A 20377-nucleotide genomic window follows, 5' to 3' on the forward strand; every position below is an offset into this window, starting at 1 on the left:
CAATGATAAATGAGTCTACGCTTTGTGAAAAATTCAATTCATCGTGCTGCGTCTGTTGTTAATTACATGAACAGACAAAACAAGAACGAACCAGCTCTTTCCATAATTTTTCATTCATGCTGGGAGACAAAACCGTGAAAGATTTATTCGCGAAGCATTTACAAGGACTTGTACAAAATCGTTTAGAACCAACTTTGTGAAAATTTAAAACTTTCTCATGGTCCAATTTCGGCCCTCCGAAAATGTGAGAAGTATGAATTTCACCGACTTTCAGTTAAGTGAAGAAACTGCCGAAAAATCATCAAACTAGCCAAAGAAAATCTCATGACATAGGACGACAAAGCGAGTTTTTTACTTTAGGAGACAATCAGGGCGTTATTAATACTGATTCCACTTGAGTAATGTATAAAACAATTGTGTTCCCGTAGTGTGTTTTTATATACAAATAAAAAAAATTATTAATCGGTTGTTTATTTTAAGAAACGTTTTTCAGTTCTATACAAAGAATATAATTTAAAGCTCAATTTTAATCTGTCGCCATTTTCTCTTCAGTATCGACGTTTGAGATCTCTAGCATTCTAGGCCCATACAAAAGAACGTAAGCGCAGTGCCAATCACCTACAAATTCAACGATACCACAAATCTACAAAGTAAACGAAAATTTACCTCCACCAGAGAGTTTCAGAATATCGTCCGTAGTAACTTGAGAGATATTATCATCGTCACATTTTATCCACCTATCATTCGTGTGACGGACCCATCCGACGTAATGACCACTGGAGGAAGATCGACCTCGATGAGTTAACACAGCCTGAAGAGTATAATATCCACTATTGTTGCTTCCCAAGTCATCCTGGAACCAATATGGAGAGTACTTTTTCTCCACATCAGTTGTTTTACCGTCTCCTTGACTCTTGTTTTTATCTTTTGCTGCAGCTTCTACTTGGGCATCTTCTAGTTCCTGTTTGTAACATACGTACAGTGGCAGTTTTACGACCTGACTTTACAATCTACCTTAAATTTAGCTCTCACTGGTGCCAATTTTTCTTGCAATTCGGGTGTACACAGATCATATGCATCAAATTCCATCGGGAACTTCACATCTTTAAGGATTTTCGCGTTTATCGATTCTTTCTCCTTATAATAAAACCTTACAAACTGGATAGTTAGATAGGCTGGCAATCTACTTATCTTAGACTGGAAAAAACAACTGTAGAATTAATTACGCGAGTAATGCACACTTACGGTTTTAATGTAAACCGCATCCCTGTCCAAAATCGATGATTTTTTGGTAATTTGCTCTTGCATTTTCTGTAAAGATTTGATTATTGTGTATTTATCGCTTCACTTTATTTTCAATTCAATTACAATAACTGACGGATAGAGTGGTAGCGCATATGTGGAGAATCAAAGTATGAAAATTATAAAAATTTGTTAAAAGAGGGTGTAGACGAAAAGAGTGATGTCACGTGACAAAAATATGAAAGTCGATTTTTGTAAAAGCAATCAACAAAAATTTATTCACGAATAGCTTTTTTTTTTGTTAATTGAAATTGTTTTGCTTTGAATTAAACGGATCACTGGATCATAATTTTGTCCAATGAATTATAGTAGTTAATAATTATATCAACTTACACCACATACCCTAGTAAAGGAAAATAACGTGTGGGAAATGTATGAACAGTGCTAACAACGTTATGCTACAATATAATAAATATAAATATGGTATGATATCCAACTTCCTCTTCACTTTTTGTGAAATGTGGCAACTACACACTACAATGAAAATCATGCAGGTACAATAGTTTTGTTTTAAGTGTGTTGTTTCAGTGTCCTACTTTATACTGATAAATCTTTTCAAACAGAATTGTCACCTGTTTTAAACTAAATAATTGATTTTAATTTTAATTAGTTTTAGAGAAAACAAGTTTTGAATACCCACATACACATACTTACTAAATTCTGTTTTGATAATTATTCACTACATTGCATGAATACAATCATAATATCTTACGATAATCTTAAAGCGCCTTTAAAATTTTAGAGTACTTAAATCGTTTTTTCAAAATTATTCTTTCAAAAAATTTCAACACTGAACAGGCGATGTTTCCAAACATTTAAAAATTACAATCAAGAATTATACTTAACAAACGCAAACGTTTACAACAGAAAATGATGAATTTATTTGGGACCAATAGAAAGTTGTGTAGTCGTTCTTTAACCTAACAATCTGGAGCTTTTATCCAAAATTTGCTACCATTGCGGTAAAAATTATTAACTATTTATCTGAACTGCTTCTATGTAGTACAAATTGTCATAGTCATAATTATAATTCCTAATTAATTATTTTAAAAGTGAAAAAACAAGGTTAGACTGACGCGGGAAACTTATCACAAATATATAGGAGTATTTTTTTAATAATCGCTCGAAAAGTACCAATTTAATTTATTGTTACTAACTTATTCTCCAAAATAGTACTTTATACATGAACAGGGTTATATTATTAAGGCGGTATCACTCGGGTTGGTTTGGGGGACAATTTTCTTCCCAATTTTGTTCTCGTTTAAACACGAGGCAAATTGACTTAGAGTTGTAATTTTTTTTAAGAATCCTTACTAGTTATATTTTGTCCCTCTTTTATTGAAATTTGATTTTAAAGGCTAGCAACAGCAATTTATTACTTCATATCTATGTGTAAGTATGTACTTATTCATTTAAAATAAAAGCAACAAAATATAACTAACTCCCATTTAAAAATTCATCACAACAAATTCTTTAAAACTATTAGAAACATTTGAGGATACTTTGTTAACATTTTGTTATAATAACCGATTTTTTTTGGATTTTTAGGTTTCTCAATTTTTAGTTTTTCAGTATTTTCATTTTTCGCTTCTTCAATTCTTCAATTTGCATTTTTTCGATTTTGCATTTTTCATTTCTTTAACTTTTCGATTTGCAAATTTTGGTTTCGGTTCTTTGTTTTCTTTATTTTTTTCAATTTCTCGGTTTTCAGTGTTAGGATTGTCCTATTTTTCGTTTTTTCAATTTAAAATTTTTCAGATACTTGAGTTTTCAAATCTTTCAAGTATTCAACTTTAAAACTTTTTCATTTAACCGATTTTCCAATTTTTCGATTTTCAATTTTGCACCGTTTCTATATTTAATTTTTCAATTTTTCGATATTTCGGTATTGCAGTTTTTCGACTTTACAATTTTATTATCATTTTTCAATTTTAAAATGTTTGGGTTTTCCAATTTTTCGATTCGATTCGCTTTTTTCGATTTTTAAGTTTCGCGCTTTTCAATTTTTCAGTGTTCCGATTTTTCGTTTTTCGTTTTTGTCAATTTTTTCAATTTTTTAGTTTTTCGAGTTTTTAATTTGTCGATTTTTCAACTTTTCGAATAAAAATGGAACAATTTCAAAATTTTAAAATGAAAAATCAAGGTTGTATGAGCAAGCAGTAACCCCGCCCACCCACCAATTCTTCGTTCCATTCTTAAGTCCTAGCTTAGCAAGTTTTAGCCCCGGCCACCCACCCTTTTTTTCTTAGGAGATGTCATCTACCAAAATCAATCTTATCTTAACAGGTACTACCCCCGCCCACCCGCCCTTTGTTTTCTTAGAGGGTATGTCCTTTACCACAATCAGTCTTATCTTAGCAAGAACTAGCCCCTCCCACCCACCCTTTATTTTCTTAGAGGGTATGTCATTTACCAAAATCAACCTTTATGTTAGCCCCGCCCTTACACGCTGTTCCCAATCCAAAGATTTTATCTCTCTTCATTTGAGAACAACTATTCGGACAAGATAAAATGAATCAGTGAAATAGAGACAGAGTGGGTGTGCGGAGCTAAGTTTAACTTTTTCTTACAGAATCTTTCATAAGCAAGCAATAGCCCGGCCCACCTACCCCCTGTTCATTCCAGTGATTACTCTTAATATTGTTCAGTCATTTACCAAAACCAATCTTATCTTAACAAGAACTAGCCCCGCCCACCCGCCCCTATTTTCTTAGAGGGTATGTCGTCTGCCACAATCAGTCTTATCTTAGCAAGTACTAGAAACTTAAAAATCAAAAAGGCGCAAAACCTAAAAAAACGAAATATAGAATCAAAATATTGACAATTAAAGAAATCGGAAAATCGAGAATAGAAAATTTGCAGTTTTTCCTCTTTACAATTTTATTATCATTTTTCAATTTTAAAATTTTTGGGTTTTCCAATTTTTCGATTCGATTCGCTTTTTTCGATTTTTAAGTTTCTCGATTTTCAGTTTTTCGGTGTTTCGATTTTTCGTTTCTTCAGCTCTTCGATTCGCAATTTTTCGATTTTCCGTTTTTTCGATTTTGTCAATTTTTTCAATTTTTTAGTTTTTCGAGTTTTTAATTTGTCGATTTTTCAACTTTTCGAATAAAAATGGAACAATTGCAAAATTTTAAAATAAAAAATCAAAGATGTCATCTACCAAAATCAATCTTATCTTAACAAGTACTAGCCCCGCCCACCCGCCCTTTGTTTTCTTAGATGGTATGTCATTTACCAAAATCAACCTTTATGTTAGCCCCGCCCTCCCTGTTCCCAATCCAACGATTTTATCTCTCTTCATTTGAGAATCACTATTCGGACAAGATAAAATGAATCACTGAAATAGAGACAGGGTGGGTGGGCGGGGCTAAGTTTAACTTTTTCTTACAGAATCTTTCATAAGCAAGCAGTAGCCCGGTCCACACACTCCCTCTTCATTTCAGTGATTACTCTTAATATTGTTCAGTCATTTACCAAAATCAATCTTATCTTAACAAGGACTAGCCCCGCCCACCCGCCCCTATTTTCTTAGAGGGTATGTCATCTGCCACAATCAGTCTTATCTTACCAAGTACGAGCCCCACCCACTCATCTTTTGTTTTCTTAGAGGGTCTGTTATTTACCAAAATCAACTTTGTGTTAGCAGATACTAGTCCCGCTCTCACACGCTATTCCCAATCTAACTTTTTTATCTCTCTTCAATTGAGAACCACTATTCGGACAAGATAAAATGAATCAGTGAAATAGAGACAGGGTGGGTGGGCGGGGCTAAGTTTTCCTTTATCTTACAGAATCTTTCATAAGCAAGCAATAGCCCGGCCCACCCACCCCCTCTTCATTCCAGTGATTACTCTTAATATTGTTCAGTCATTTACCAAAACCAATCTTATCTTAACAAGAACTAGCCCCGCCCACCCGCCCCTATTTTCTTAAAGGGTATGTCATCTGCCACAATTAGTCTTATCCTCTTATCTTACCAAGTACGAGCCCCACCCACTCATCTTTTCTTTTCTTAGAGGGTCTGTCTTTTACCAAAATCAACTTTGTGTTAGCAGATACTAGTCCCGCCCTCACACGCTGTTCCCAATCTAACGATTTTATCTCTGTTCAATTGAGAACCACTATTCGGAGAAGATAAAATGAATCACTGAAATAGAGACAGGGTGGGTGGGCGGGGCTAAGCTTTCCTTTATACTACAGTATCTTTTATACCCACACACTCCCTCTTCATTCCAGTAATTACTCTTAATATTGTTCAGTCATTTACCAAAACCAATCTTATCTTAATAAGGACTAGCCCCGCCCACCCGCCCCTATTTTCTTAGAGGGTATGTCGTCTGCCACAATCAGTCTTATCTTAGCAAGTACTAGAAACTTAAAAATCAAAAAGGTGGAAAACCTAAAAAAACGAAATATAGAATGAAAATATTGACAATTAAAGAAATCGGAAAATCGAGGATCGAAAATTTGAAGAACCGATTTAACGAAAAACCATAAAAACGAAAGAAACATTGAAAAGAAGAAACAGTAAAAAATACACCAGAAGAGCAGAATGCATTAAAAAAATGATATTCTGAACAGTATTCATCGTGTTTTCGGAAATCATGAAAAATGTGATACATGCTTCTGCAATGGTTCCAAAACTAAAAAAATTTTATTCCGGAGTTCAAACAATGTGGTTTATACAATGATGTATTGATTCACCTCAACAGACTGGTCAATAAAATCTAGTAGCAGTTTTTTGAAAAATATGTCGAATAATGCTTCGGAAAATTATAATTCTGTACTGGCGAAATTTGTAGGGGGAAAAAGAGAAAATTTTACAACAAGAAATTTTATACTGAAAAAATGCAACAAAAATTGAAGGATTTTTTTTTTCAAATATTATGTGAAGGAATTAATTAATTAAGGATGATCACAAAAATTATTTTTTTAAAGTAGGAGGTAGAGAGGTAAATAAATTCTTTGTTCGGTAAGTTTGAATTTTGATTTTGATCGACTACACAAAATGTTCATTTTATTTATTGCATTATTTGTTGATGAAGAAATTGTAACAAACTTTTATGTTTTTGTATTGTAATTATTCTTATAATTATTTATTAGTACACGATACTGAAATTTTATCGAACTCTTATTCCACTATTATTGTAATATTTTCTAATTTTTGTTGGAAGAGGACAGTATCTGTTCCCAGTGATACCGCCTTAAGCGGAAATATCCCTTACAAATTTTATTGTCAATTAAAGTTCGCAAAAATATTAACGTTTTACCTCAGAAGTTTTATTTTACTAGTTATGTTATAAGAGTGTGGACAAACTTCCATGTACTTAAATTCAAAGCATCCTTTAAAGCTTGGCGCCGATGTATTTGAGTTCAGACAACATTTGTACTTTCTTTTTGAATATCGAAATTTTTCAGGTGTCAGAAAATAGGGTTAGAAATTAGCATTCATAAAGATTTAGCCTATGTACAGTTATCACATCCAGTGGCGGCTCGTGGTGATTTTTGATGGGTGGGCAAAGCATTATAGGTAGGTTATGTTATAACATGTATGAAAAAAAAATATATACATATATATAATTAATCATTTTTGTGAGAACGTGTTTTTGTTTTGGTGCTGCATGTCAATCAATATAATATAACAAATATTTTATGTAAAGTCACTAGATATATATCTAGTGACTTTAATTTTATGTATATTACATATATATTATTTTATAAATGTTACTTACAATGTCGGTCAGCAAGAACCAACGAGAACGTCGAAGACTCTTGCTAGAAGAGGAAAGAGGAGCAAAAAAAAGGTTCAGCACATAAATAGATTTGTTAGGAGTTTATAGAACTATAAACTCAAATAATGATCCCAACATGTAAAGATTTTGAAATAACATGACGAGAAAACATTAAATTTTAAACCTTTGAGATAAGCTACACTTAGAAAAAGTAGCAATTTGGAAAATTATTGTAAAAGCAAAATTAAAAATGCCAAATGAAACAAAAAATAAATTCTCAAAATACTAACAAAGTTAACAATAACAAATAAAATAAAAATAATTCCAAAATAATCGTTCTGAAGACCACTAATTACCAAAGACTCCTCCAAAAGACTTTTTAAATTTATCATCGAATTTACTTTAAAAGAAATTTGCGATTCATCTTGTCCCCGAAATGTATGTTTTTGTGTAGCCAAGAAAATTATCATATCGAATAAACGCCGAATTTAAGAGAATTTTCTATAGTTTCACTTCGTTTTCCAAGTAATTTTCGTTTATTCAGATTGGTCATGTTTTTGTAAAGCAGTAGCGATATATTTTATATCGCTCTTCTTGTGGAATTCTAAAGTATTCGTAATTTAATTTTAAGTTAAATAGCAAATAATTCCAACAGTTTTGTTTGTTGTTTCACTACCGATCAACCAATAGGGACCTAATATTTATTGTCCGAACTTTGATTAAAGCCTTTATTACTGCCACGAGAGTTTGTGATGACCAATTGTTTCATTTCGGGACATGATCTTAATTTATAAACAAATAATTCATAAATATCAAGTTCCATACTACTGAATTTATTTATTAAAAAGAAAAACTCAATGTCTTTAATGCCTTCTTTACCACCTCTCTAATATTATTTGCACAGCTTACAGTAGGATTTGCCATTAAAAAAAATTGTTAGAAAGTACCTACTTTGGTACCCGCCTAACTATTTGGTAATTTGAATAAGCTACATTTTATAATTAAATGCACTATCCACATTGGAGTTTCTGATCTGACTGAATTCAATTGAGTCGTGTCTCCGACGAGGACGAACCATGCCAAGTGCTTCCGATTTTCAGGGTGGATTTGCCCACCCATGCTAGAGCGAACGCGTAACAAACCTGTGCGGACAGTCTGAATTAAATAATAAATTAAGCGTATATTTAACTTTTGTTGACTCTGCTACAGTTATATTTATGAAACAAAAATACATATGTAATAATAAAAAAATACACATGTCAGATACGTACTGCAATAATAAATGTATTACTTATTCTCATCATTAGTTATTCGGATTTTTAAATTTATAATTCATTATAAAGTTTACACGGTGTCATAATACAAGAATATGGTTATTACAAATTTTCATTTGATATGAAAAAGTATTTATTAATTATTATGGTGTTCCTCTTTTCTATAACAATAGTATTCAAGAATTTTCGCATAACATTATTTTCCTTAGTAAGTACCTTACCCATATTTCAGTAGAGTAATAAAAATAATTACCTCTATACTTTTACAATACAGAAGAAGTAAAAAAATCGAAATTAATTTATTGAATCCTTGAATCGAATATTGAGAGATCCGATTCTGCAGCGTTTGAGATATACGTTGAAGCTAGGGCGTCCTGCCCCGCTTGCAGCAAGAAAACACGGATACGCAAAGACGCGCGTTTCGAATTCTTTACTCTCAATTACGTACATAGAAAACCGAACGTATGTCGTTGCTTACAATCAAGAGGGTGGACCAGGGTGGACTAGCCCATCCTCACATGAACCGTATAACGCCGAGATCTGATACACTTTTTTACAACTGCAATTTCTGAGTTGCGGAAACTGCGGGATGTAATGAAGAAAATCCGTTGGCTTAAATGATGCTTACGACGATAATTATTTGTGTATACATATAAAATATTTTAAAAAAGAAAAAAAATCAATATTTTACTTCGTATCATAAACAAACAAATAGGGTGGGCATTGCCCACCCTGCCCACCCCGAGGAGCCGCCACTGATCACATCTATCTACTGCAATACCTTACCAGCATATATCTATACGTCAGTATTCTAGATCTCATTTAACAGGCGTACTGGTATGTGGTAAAAAGGATGATAATGAATTCAAAATGTTGCACGACTCTCAGACACCACATTAAAATACTTTTATACAAAGTCTAGCCCCGTTAAGATTACACATTTTCTATGATCAAATTGAAAAAATCCCTCGACGTCGTTTGGCAGAATTCTAATGTTTCGTTTGAAAGTTACACACATAGTTGCATTATACTTTCACAAATTTAGATTCTTTATTAAAAAAGGAGGACAATGAAAGCAAAAAAGGTTTTTCATCCACAGTTTTGAAATTATTACATTTTTACTTAAAAAAAATTATCATATCTAAAAACTTGTTGAGTTTTGTTTTTGTACAAAGTTTTTTTGGAATTATTAAGACTTAAGTACACCTCCATAAAGGCTGTTCCATCTCAAAAACATGACACAATTAACAATTTGTTATTAATAACCTTGTCCTACTTTTTATATTTATTTTTATGTTTAAGCAAGGTGACTAAAAGGTTTTGTGAAAATTCCAAACCTTCATTTTTAGAAATGATGCAGCTGTGAATCTTTAAATAACAATCTTTGTCTCCATAACAATGTAAATATCGTTGGGTAGCTTGCGTATACCTTGTCAAAATGTTTTAAATACATCAATTTTTATTTTATTTTTTTTTTAACTAAACTTACTTTGTAATGATATTAATATATTTCTGTCCTTCCTTACTGAAATAAAAACATTTATCATTTATCATCAATATGGTGTGAAACAGTAAACGCTGACCAAATGACGTATGAGTTTATTTAGAAACTGCTTAGAATTTTTCTAACAATTATTCACTGCCTCGTCTTGTTTATAGCTAGTTTGAAAAAGTGAAAATTTCCACGAATTGAGTTTCCTAGAGTAAAGCACCCTGATGATTTTCGCAAAAGTTATCAGTAGTTTAAATAAACCTACTAGACGTCTTTAGTCAATGTTCATTATTTTAGAACAAAATATAAATTTAACCTTCTTTATCTTTTCCATAGATGTATGAACTTTATAGTGTTTAACTTTACACAACAATTTATTGTTGTAACTAACAGATCAATAAAACTTCTCTTGCGGACGAATTAAAATTAAAAATAACAATTGTTTCTACTCTAGACTACACTAATTTTTAATTCTTTTTTATTTCGTTACATATTGCACTTTCAAAAGAAAACATTTTTTTTTAATTTACAGCGTTAGTATAAATTTCATTTTTATTATAACCACTTTCCTAAGTCCAAAATTGACCTGACCGTTTTTATGAAAAAGCAGCATATGTTATGTGAATTCTACATATTTTTGGTTATGAGTCCTGTAAGTTGAATTAAAAGTAGGGGTAGACTATTAATAAACCACACCCACAAGGGGCAAAATGTAAAAAAGACAAGAGTGAGGTTAAAAACAGTAATGAGCATCTAGATTCTTGCGCATGCTCCTCTGAACCGGTGAGACCAATCATGATACCAACTTAGGAAAAATGTTGGTTAGATAACCACAATATACTTAACCAAAGTTTCGCTACTGAAATACCGGCGCTTGGTTAAAGTTTTGATCAAAGTGTAACCAGGGTTTGTTAACTACGGTTTTACCCAACAACTGAAATACTGGGTCTAAGAGACAGACAAACAGACGACAGACGGACGGAAACGCAAAACCTTCTTTTTTATATTTCACTAGCCATACCAAAAAACATGAAAGACAAAAGGGTAGAGTTTTTTGTTAATGGTAAGCAACGAAATTATTTTACAGATTTCTACATCTCACATACCGTTTGCTGAGAGTTAAAATTTTAGTTTAACTACCCTCTTAAGTACGAATATTTTAAATTAACAAAAATTATGTGATTTAATTTTACACATATGCTTAAAAACTGTTGCCCGATTTTTTATTATTTTGCTTTACCAACTCAATGAGATTTATTTTTGCCGTCCATTCATGAAAAATAAAAGTTAATTTGATCATTTTTCAAATTTAAAATAATATAAAACAATTAAACATACCGATCTCAAGCCAGAATGCATATAACGCACATCTTGGGATATAAAACAACTCAACTGTAAAAACTGCTCCTTATTCTTAGTAACTGGTTCATCTTCTGTTTCTGTACATTTCAATTCTACATCAAAAGTTCCTCCAAAATATTGATCAATCAAAGATCTAAAAAAAATACAGCTAAAATTTTCAAAAAATTATTTACAAAGAATATTTACTTGAATTGTTCTTGACTACTACCAGAACCCAATTTGGCGGGTAATCTCTGTTGCAACATTCTCACTAATTCAGTCCAACATTCATTGGCATCCTAAAAATTAAAATTAATACTCCTCCTCAAGACATAATACACTATTATCAACCTGTTGAGCAAATCCACCATGTTCATTTTTTTCAGCAAACCTGGGAAAAGCCATGTGTAACATCTGAAGAAGCACTATAGGAGGAACATTATTTCCTTTATCCATGGTAGAATAAAGGTCGCGCAACGCTGCAGTGATGGACTGAGCGGGAATCACACCGCCAGCATCTGTAACTTCTACAAAACCAAAAGTTAAATTCAATAAGGAATAAATACAATGGTGCTACCTCCTTGATATGTCTGAAGCGCTTCCCGCAGCTCAGGAACTGATTTCAAGCACTGAACTGTTGCATTCATATAACAAGTGTTTCCCAAATTTGTCAACCCAGCTGGAAGGTCAAGCTACAAAAAGCACAGTGAGGCGAATTTTCCAACTTTTTTGTTACTTACAGCAGTCGCTAATTCACTTTCATTCATATCCTCAACAAACACAGTTTTCTCAACTGGTTCCTTTGGCACATCTTCCTCTTTACTCCCCATAAGTAACACAGTAACCCCCTGAAATACGCTCATTATAGACGCATTCCAAAACGTATTTTACTCACATCTTTCAACTTAAAATTATCCCAATCAACATCCTTAAGGGTCACTCCTTTAATCATCACTTTTTGCCTCTCCGGTTGAACACCTGTCAAAGCAAACAGCTGAGCCTTGAAAAGCATGGGGGGCTCGTCAGTATTCACTTCGATGTCCGGATAAGACTCCTTTCCCCATTTCACTTTAACTAAGCAACAACAGTACAGGTTATCTTTTCAGTTTCTGAATGAAACTTACCCTTGAATTGCGGCATCGTTGTCTAAACACTAAAGTTAATTACAAAAGTAAAAACTGGTTGGAAAATTGTGTCTAATTGTAGATTACTCTAACAAACACAAAAATTGGCGCACCGGAATAGCGAAATGACAAGTACAATGTAGATGACAAGCAAGAAAGTTAATTCGGTAGCACTGGTTTTAGTGACAGATCTGTCAAACGGTGGAAAAGGATAAACACATACGATTTGTACATGAAGACATGAAATAGAAAACGTCGGGTTCAAACAATTAAAAAAACCGCTGTTTGATGCGCGATGGTTGTGAATGCGATAAAGAACCGTAAGTACAAACAAATAAGGCACACTTTTGTCTGAGTTGTTTGTTGTGTCATGCAGTAGGTGTTGCTTTAATCCAGTGCCACCAACACCACAATAGTAATTTCTAATTGGTGCGAAGTCAACCCTGATAGGCGAAAGTTACTATTATCGCAAATAGGAAAAGTGCACTTTTCCACTGTTGTTCCGCCAATATTATCGTTAATAATCGTGATGGGTTTCGTTATTTAGTAACGGTACGCGTCTACGTGACTGCATAAATGTATTTAATTTACTTTCAACGTTATCGAATCGAAAAACAACGACATACACAATAATAAGTGATTTATGTTCACTGGTGGTGATGTTCTTACGGTTGGATTGTTGTGACAAGTGAAGTGAGTTGTACAAAGACGATTTTTTCATAAAAATGGGGAATTGTCTGAGCAGCCCTTCTAGTAACGATAGGATAGACCGGAACAGACCCATTGGTGTAAGCCCCATCGAAGACAACAGTTTACCAACAAACCCCATGCCCACACCTCCCTCGGAAGTGGTGAGGCCCGCGGTGGTCAATCCAGAGCCTGAAACGACGAATGCCAAAATTTTTGTGGCCTTGTACGACTACGATGCAAGAACGGACGAAGATTTGAGTTTCAGGAAGGGGGAGCATTTGGAAATTTTAAATGATACACAGGGTGATTGGTGGTTGGCTAGGAGCAAAAGGACTAGACAAGAGGGGTACATACCCTCCAACTATGTAGCTAAATTGAAGAGTATCGAAGCTGAACCGTAAGTACAGTGTCTAATTGATAAAATTGTTTCATTGTTTGTCTTCTGGAAGCTGTAGCGGTTGTAGAAATCCATCATGACATATTGTAAATGCATTTTATTTTGTAGACCATAGAAAGCACATATTTTTTAAAATTGCTGAGAAAGCAATAAGGTGAAGTGATTGCTGTTTAATGAGGAAATTTAACATTCACACTTGTATGCACATTCATAAAAATGCTGTTAATTGGGTAGTGGAATTGGTGTTTAAAATTCTGTGGCATTTAACAGATTTATAACTGCGATAAAAGCAAGTTTGTTTCGTTTGTTTGTCGTCCTAAATGAAACAGATTTTTAGTAGAATTTTACGTTCCAAGTATGTAGGTATTATATTTGTTTACTTGGTATCAGACTCATATCACATAGATATGCTTTCCCGTTAGTATTGGACTATTAAGTTTGTTTACTTTGTTTAATACATGATATTATGATAATTTAAAATTTTGTGTCTATTGGTAATATTGCAAATATTGTGTGCTAGTCATTAAGTAATGTTTTTATTGACTTTTGTTAAAATTAATCTCAGTGAATGAAGTTTAATATCAACGATTGAAGAAGCAGCAGGTTCTTATAACGGAATTACTGCAATGAATTTTGTAATATGTCCTTGAGGTATATTTATTGTTCACACTAAATTTAGACATTATAGCTAATTCCCCAGTTAGAAAAAAGATAGTAAATCCACTGGGTCAACTTTAATAGACAATATACGACAATACATATACTGTATATGTAATTAAAAAAAAGTATCGACGAGGCTTTGAAACAAGTTGAAAGGCACAAAATAATGTATTATTATTTTTTTAACTGTATTATTTGCTGTAATTGATGATGTTTAAATGTTAATATTAAATGATAATAATGAAAGGGAATTTTTGCAAACACTGTCAAAATTACTTATTAGATAATTTACCGCAAACATGAAATCTGACAGCTCTGGAGTTTCATTAAATTTAGTTCATCTGATAAAAATCCTAGTTTTCGATGTTAAGTAATATTTATTTGGCTAGATTGCTATATGGTAAACCGTTAAAATAAGGGATGTTTTTTCTTTATAATTATATTTACGTATCTAAATTCGACTGCCACAGTTTGATTTTTAAAATGAGCCAACTCTACACGTGGAATTGATTACACCTGTTACTAACAATCTCAAACAACTACAATCACGTCAGTAGTTATCTTTAAAAAAGTCAAAGACCGTATATTAAAATTTCCAGGAAGCTTCACTGCATACTTTATTAAAAAACATTGTTCATTATTCCGTAGTTTTAACGCGATGCGCACAGTAATTTCATCGACTTTCCTTTTTGCTAAAACTGATAAATTTTATTCAAAAATTTGCATAGAGACAAACTACTCCAAATAGCGGTGAATATAATATCAAGTTAGATTACAGCTGGCATGCTTTCAGTTAATTATCCTACAGGTGGCAGTGTTTGATTTATTTATAACGGGACTTTTTGCATATTCTACGCTGCGGTAATGAGCAAATGTAGCGATAGTACAAAAATAAATCTAGCGTATTTAATAAAGACTCGCTGCACTCGTTGGGAAAATTCTGTGTGAACTTGTGCATAACATTAGCTTGTAGGTTTTTACGTATTTCTAGGCCACTGGTACTTTTCTGTCGGCGTTTTTTTTGCGATTATATCGCGGTTGCGTAAATCCCGGACAGCTTTATCTTTGTCGCTTATTCTAATGCGGAAAATCGTGTAATCTTTTGTTACGAATCATTTTAATTGTCATCGTAGTCGACCAGAATTACAATAACTTGTTTATGATTACTGTAAATTACTCTGCTATTTCTATCACTTTTTGTGATACGATATTGGTATATTAATTTGTTAATTCTGTGGTTTATTTTATGAAAAACGAAATTAAGTGCAATTAAAGAGAGTGTGCATTCTGCTCCTGAGAACAGAAGCTGCGTTCCAATGAATTGTTTTGTTCATTATTTAGTTATTAGTTGCGCTGTTTTTCTGGTAATTGGGCTTTGGCGAAAACGAGATCAATTTTGTTAAAACATTCAGCTGTTTGAATATTTAAAACGGTGTTGCTTTCTGGGAAACGAAGAATTGTAGTAACGATTTTCGCTTAATTTACAAAATTTAGTTAAACGAAAGTCGTGTTTGTGGTTTTGAATTTTTCACTTTTATTTATTGGCCCAAAGGGGGGTTCCAAGCTGTTACGTAAACCGTCTATATTTGTGTTTGAATAGTTTTGTCCTTTTATCTATTTATAAATTTAACACACTGTCGCATTTCTATAAATATCGGTAAACTAGATTTTTCTTATTTCGTAAACATTGTTTTCTTTGATGTTTTGGTTATAAAAAAATTAACACAATGTGGTTACAAAAATAATGAGCACATTTTTTTTCGTTACTACAAATACCAAAAATATACCATCAGAAGAAAGTAACACTTATTATAAAAGGTTTGTACTAAAAATTATTTTTATCTAATTTGAGTGATTGATTCCAATACGTAAGATTTTTAAAATAATGCTCCACTTAATGACCAACAATGATTGATTGCTGGACGTTATCAAAGTGTTGGACGCGATATCTAAATCAGATTAAAATTATCGAGACACTCTTGGCAGGAAAAGACTAATTGAGATTTCTCAGTTTTTGTTGATATGATACTATTAATACTTTTGTAAAATTCCATAAAAATAAATAAATATAAAATATCTACAATAAAAAATGTAATTTTTACAACTGCATGTACTTGATTCACCTCAGAGCGTATTTCCTGTATTCCACAAGCTTCGTTTTAAAATTCAAGAGTAGGTACCTTTTACTTTGCATAAAGGAGCCGTGAATGTTTAGTTGCAGTGACGTAGTCATATATTTTAAAATGTATGTATATGTATTCATCTTTACCACATCGCTCAGTCCAGTCTGTTCGTTGACTGATCGGACTTAAGTGCACAGATTTTTTCGTATTTTTATTTCTTTTTAGTAATTTGAGGAAACATGTGAAAGGTGTACTATTATATCGGATCCTGTTATTCCGAATTCCTGTATAAAAAAATCATGCAACACGGAATCGTTTACACGCGGCTGAACACAGATTAAAGACCAAGTTAAATTTTGAAATTTAATTTAGGTAAAAAGTTCAGATTTAACTGATCACTTTAAATCCTGAACAACGGGCTAACAACGGAACATATTTAAGGCTACAAATTATTGTCAAATGTATATGTGGTTAAGGTGTTTCGTTTATATTTACACATCATATTTGCATGTTTTTGGGTAACTCAGTATTAAATATATTTATATTTTTTGTCAAAATCGGAATGATATCAAAAACAATTTTAAGGTATTTGCAATTTTATGTAACAAATGGGGCGTTCTATTTCTAAACTTTGGAGTATTTTTTCTGTATACATGTCAAACCAATATAATAAAATTCGAGACAATCGTTGTTAAATATGGTGGAGTTTAGAATTTTTAAATGTGACCTTTTTTACATATTCTGAAAACTGTTTACAAAAATCATTTTATCGAATGTCATTTTTTTATTTAATAATTTTGAGTGTGAAATAATTTATCTAGAATTTTTCTTTATACACGTTTTTTAACTTCACAAACATTGTTTACAGTTTGATAACTGATTCTCATATATTTTTGGGGGGTAAATTCGAAAATGAACTCCATCTTTACTTCCCGAGCGTAAAGAAAGTAAATCGAGTTCGTTGGCCAACTCCCTACTTTTACGTTTTCTCGACCTTTCATGACCCCTAGAATACGAAAAAGTAAGTCTCCCGTTTCCGTCTGTCTGTCTGCCGCCCTGATTTTTATTAGACAGATAATCTCCGAAAGTATAAAACGTGTAAATTTTTGGAAAAAAATCAAAATTATAAAACAACATTTTGCAATTTAATTTTGAATCTGCCAAACCGAATCGTTTGAAATCTTGGAGATGTTTTAAAGTGATCATAAGCATGGTAAATTTTTGATCAAAATGTATTTTCTCATCCCCACTAAAAAATTGATCACGTCATCTCAATATATTTCGGAATATATCCTATCTTAATTGTGTAAAATATGATGAGTCCATGCTTGTGATTTATTTTTAATGTATAATTAATATTTTTTTAAATTTACTTATACAGGATGTCTCAGAAAAATTAATAACTGGGTTGTTAAAAAATAAAAATCCAATCAGATTTAGGAATTTAATTCCTTACTATGGAAATATGCAATTTAAGAATTTTAAATTTAACAAGTTTTTACAAGTTTAATGGGGGCAATCAGTCTTATCTTAGGCAGTGCTAACCCCGCCCACCCGCCCCCTATTTTCTGTGGGTTTACGTCATTTGCCAAAATAAATTTCATCTTTGCAAGTGCTAGCCCCGCCCACCCGCCCTCTATTTTCTCAGACGGTATGGCATTTGCCAAAATCAGTCTTATCTGAGCAAGGGCTAACCCCGCCCACCCGCCCATGGTTTCTCAGAGGATATGTCATTTGCCAAAATAAGACTTATCTTAGCAAGTACAACCCTCTGAGAAAATAGAGGGTGAGTGGGTGGGGCTAGTACATGCTATCTTCTGGGAAAATAGGGGGCGGGTGGGCGGGCCTAGTATTTATTAAGGTAAAACTGATTTTGCCTCTATTAATCTTGTAAAGTCTTGTGAAATTTAAAGATGTTAATTTGCAAATTTCCATAGCAACGAGTTAAATTCCTAAATCTAGCCGAAATGTGCAAAATATGTTTAGTTTTTACTTGTGATTTATCACTGCATTCATATTTTTTGGTTTTGCTTATCCAGAGTGTCTCAAAAAAATTAATGACTGAGTTGTTACAAAATAAAAATCCAATCATATTTAGGAATTTAGTTCGTTACTGTGGAAACATGCAATTTAAGACTTTTTAAATTTAACAAATTTTTACAAGTTTAGTAGGGGCAATCAGTCGTATCTTAGCAAGTGCTAGCCCCGCCCACCCGCCCCGTATTTTCTCAGAGTCTATGTCGTTTGCCAAAATAAGTTTCACCTTTGCAAGTACATACTAGCCCCGCCCACCCGCTCTCTATTTTCTCAGGGGGTATGGCATTGCAAAAATCAAGTCTTTTCTGAGCAAGCGCTAGCCCCGCCCACCCGCCCCTATTTTCTCGGAGGATATGTCATTTGCCAAAATAAGATCTTAGCAAGTACAACCCTCTGAGAAAATAAAGGGCGGGTAGGTGGGGCTAGTATATGCTAAGATAAGACTTATTTCGGCAAATGAGATATCTTCTGGGAAAATAGGGGGCGGGTGGGCGTTCCTAGTATTTGTTAAGAAAAAACTAATTTTGCCTCTATTAACCTTGTAAAAAGTTTTGTGAAATTAATTAAGGATATTAAATTGCAAATTTCCATAGCAACGAGTTAAATTCCTAAATCTACCCGAAATGTGCAACATATGATGAGTTCTTACTTGTTGTTGTGTGTTACAGGCTCAAAAAAATTAATGAATGTGTCGATTTATTTTATTGATTAAATCAGGAACGGCTCACTCCATTTTCCCAGAAAATTTTGGGAATACAATACTGTTATTTTTAGTATCCAAGTTGAATACGTGTCTTTGCAAAAATGTTTTTTTCTCCATCACGTAAGAATTTTTAATTTTAAATTAACAAAAAATGATGGTGAGGTGACGACAGGCATGTAAGACAGGAAAGTTCAGACTTGTGTAGAGATGAAAGTGGTTGTATTTACAGTTGTGTAATAAATTTATTACCGCGTTTAACTACGTTGTCATAAATCCATTATATTTTTATTCAGAATATCAACTTCGTGCATCATCAAACTTGAAAAAAAATTATGATCATTAAACAAGTTTTACAAAGTGATCCTTTACACTAGGCAGACACCTAATGATAGACCAAAAAACCACAAATTAAAAGAACCTTAGGTGATTGAATTTATTAAATATTTTTCCCCTTTATCAACACGAAAAAATCTTATTAAAACCATTATATAAATTCCAGACAGTTTGACCTGTGAATAGAAATAATTTATGTCACTTATTTTTAACGATAAAGATGTAGTTTTAATGTAAAAATGTACCATATATTCAAAGAAAAACTTTAAATTTTTATTGCCATTCAAAAGGAAAAGTTTCGTATTTTGCTTTGGTGAACAAATAAATATACAAATATTTTTGAAAAAATGCATAAATTCGTTGCTAAAAATTAGTGAGAGAAATTATTAATTAAACTGCTGGGCTCTTAGAGACAGTATATTTGTTTTACGTTCCGAATATCCCACAAACTGGTTTCAAACTGTTTCGGTATGTATCTCAAATCTATGATTTATGTATACTTTCTCCAAATTTGTCGGTTAGGAACAAATTTATTGTGAGATACAGTCAAGATTATAGCTTTCATGTATAAAGTGGTTCCATCAGCAGACACGTTTCTGTCTAAAGAAACGAAGCTATCGAGGATAATACAATTTTTCTTGTTATCAGATTAGCGTAGCAGCGCTTTCTTGAATTCGTGGCATTTTGTTTTTCATCGCACACCACAAAATTAAGTAAAAATTTCCTTTTACCTATTCGTAATATTATGCTTGTAAAGCGTAACACCGTGAGCATAACTAATAAATAGTTTTACTTTTTCTTGCTTTTATATTGTAATCAGTGAGTATAACCGTTTGCAGTCGAGAATAATACAGCTGTTACATTTTTACCCATCGAATTTCATGTGAATACAATGCAACAAAAATTCGACAATAACAAGTGCCAATTAATCTGATGTTTGAAAAATTGTGGCGTGCATTTGGTCTACCTCTATATTAGTTATATGATTCATTGTATGTATACAAGAATGTAGATAAGAAAGCCTTATCGATTTTAAGCACAAATAACTACAACTGGATTCACGCATTTTGACGTAAATTTACAATCATAATTTAAACTACCCAACCCATCATACTCTGATAAACATTATCAAATAAACCCAATTTTTACAACTATCGTTTGAAATT

The 20377-nt window shown here is 32.6% G+C and overlaps 2 protein-coding genes across 2 annotated transcripts in view; one reads left to right on the plus strand and one right to left on the minus strand.

The window, feature by feature from the left end:
- Window positions 1-455: 455 nt before the first annotated feature.
- LOC135136663 (ubiquitin carboxyl-terminal hydrolase 14) lies at window positions 456-12433 on the minus strand. Its single transcript, XM_064066060.1, has 11 exons — window positions 12269-12433; window positions 12040-12218; window positions 11885-11992; window positions 11722-11836; window positions 11496-11671; window positions 11352-11443; window positions 11142-11298; window positions 1246-1311; window positions 1015-1197; window positions 667-961; window positions 456-618 (listed from the first exon to the last, which is right to left on the minus strand). The coding sequence occupies exons 1-11, from the start codon at window positions 12282-12284 to the stop codon at window positions 527-529; spliced, it is 1479 nt and encodes a 492-aa protein (XP_063922130.1). The 5' UTR covers window positions 12285-12433; the 3' UTR covers window positions 456-526.
- A 268-nt stretch (window positions 12434-12701) lies between these two features.
- The window catches only part of Src42a (Src oncogene at 42A), a 78369-nt gene continuing 70693 nt past the window's right edge, over window positions 12702-20377 (plus strand). The window contains exon 1 of the mRNA XM_064066059.1: window positions 12702-13355. Within this exon, the coding sequence (XP_063922129.1) occupies window positions 12994-13355 (362 nt within the window). The 5' untranslated portion in view covers window positions 12702-12993. The remainder of the gene's footprint in view (window positions 13356-20377) is intronic.

The sequence above is a fragment of the Zophobas morio genome, unplaced genomic scaffold (assembly GCF_036711695.1).
Source record: "Zophobas morio isolate AGI-343-1 ecotype UQ-CSIRO unplaced genomic scaffold, CSIRO_AGI_Zmor_V1 ptg000026l, whole genome shotgun sequence".
Lineage (NCBI taxonomy): Eukaryota > Metazoa > Arthropoda > Insecta > Coleoptera > Tenebrionidae > Zophobas > Zophobas morio.

What these genes read in the sequence shown, in the direction of transcription:
- LOC135136663 (XM_064066060.1), bottom strand. An exon ending in GCTTCAGACATATCAAGGAG is followed by an intron (nt 11,672 to 11,721) that starts GTAGCACCATTG and finishes TTGGTTTTGTAG; the next exon opens with AAGTTACAGATGCTGGCGGT. An exon ending in TGCATTCTGGCTTGAGATCG is followed by an intron (nt 1,312 to 11,141) that starts GTATGTTTAATT and finishes AAATCTTTACAG; the next exon opens with AAAATGCAAGAGCAAATTAC.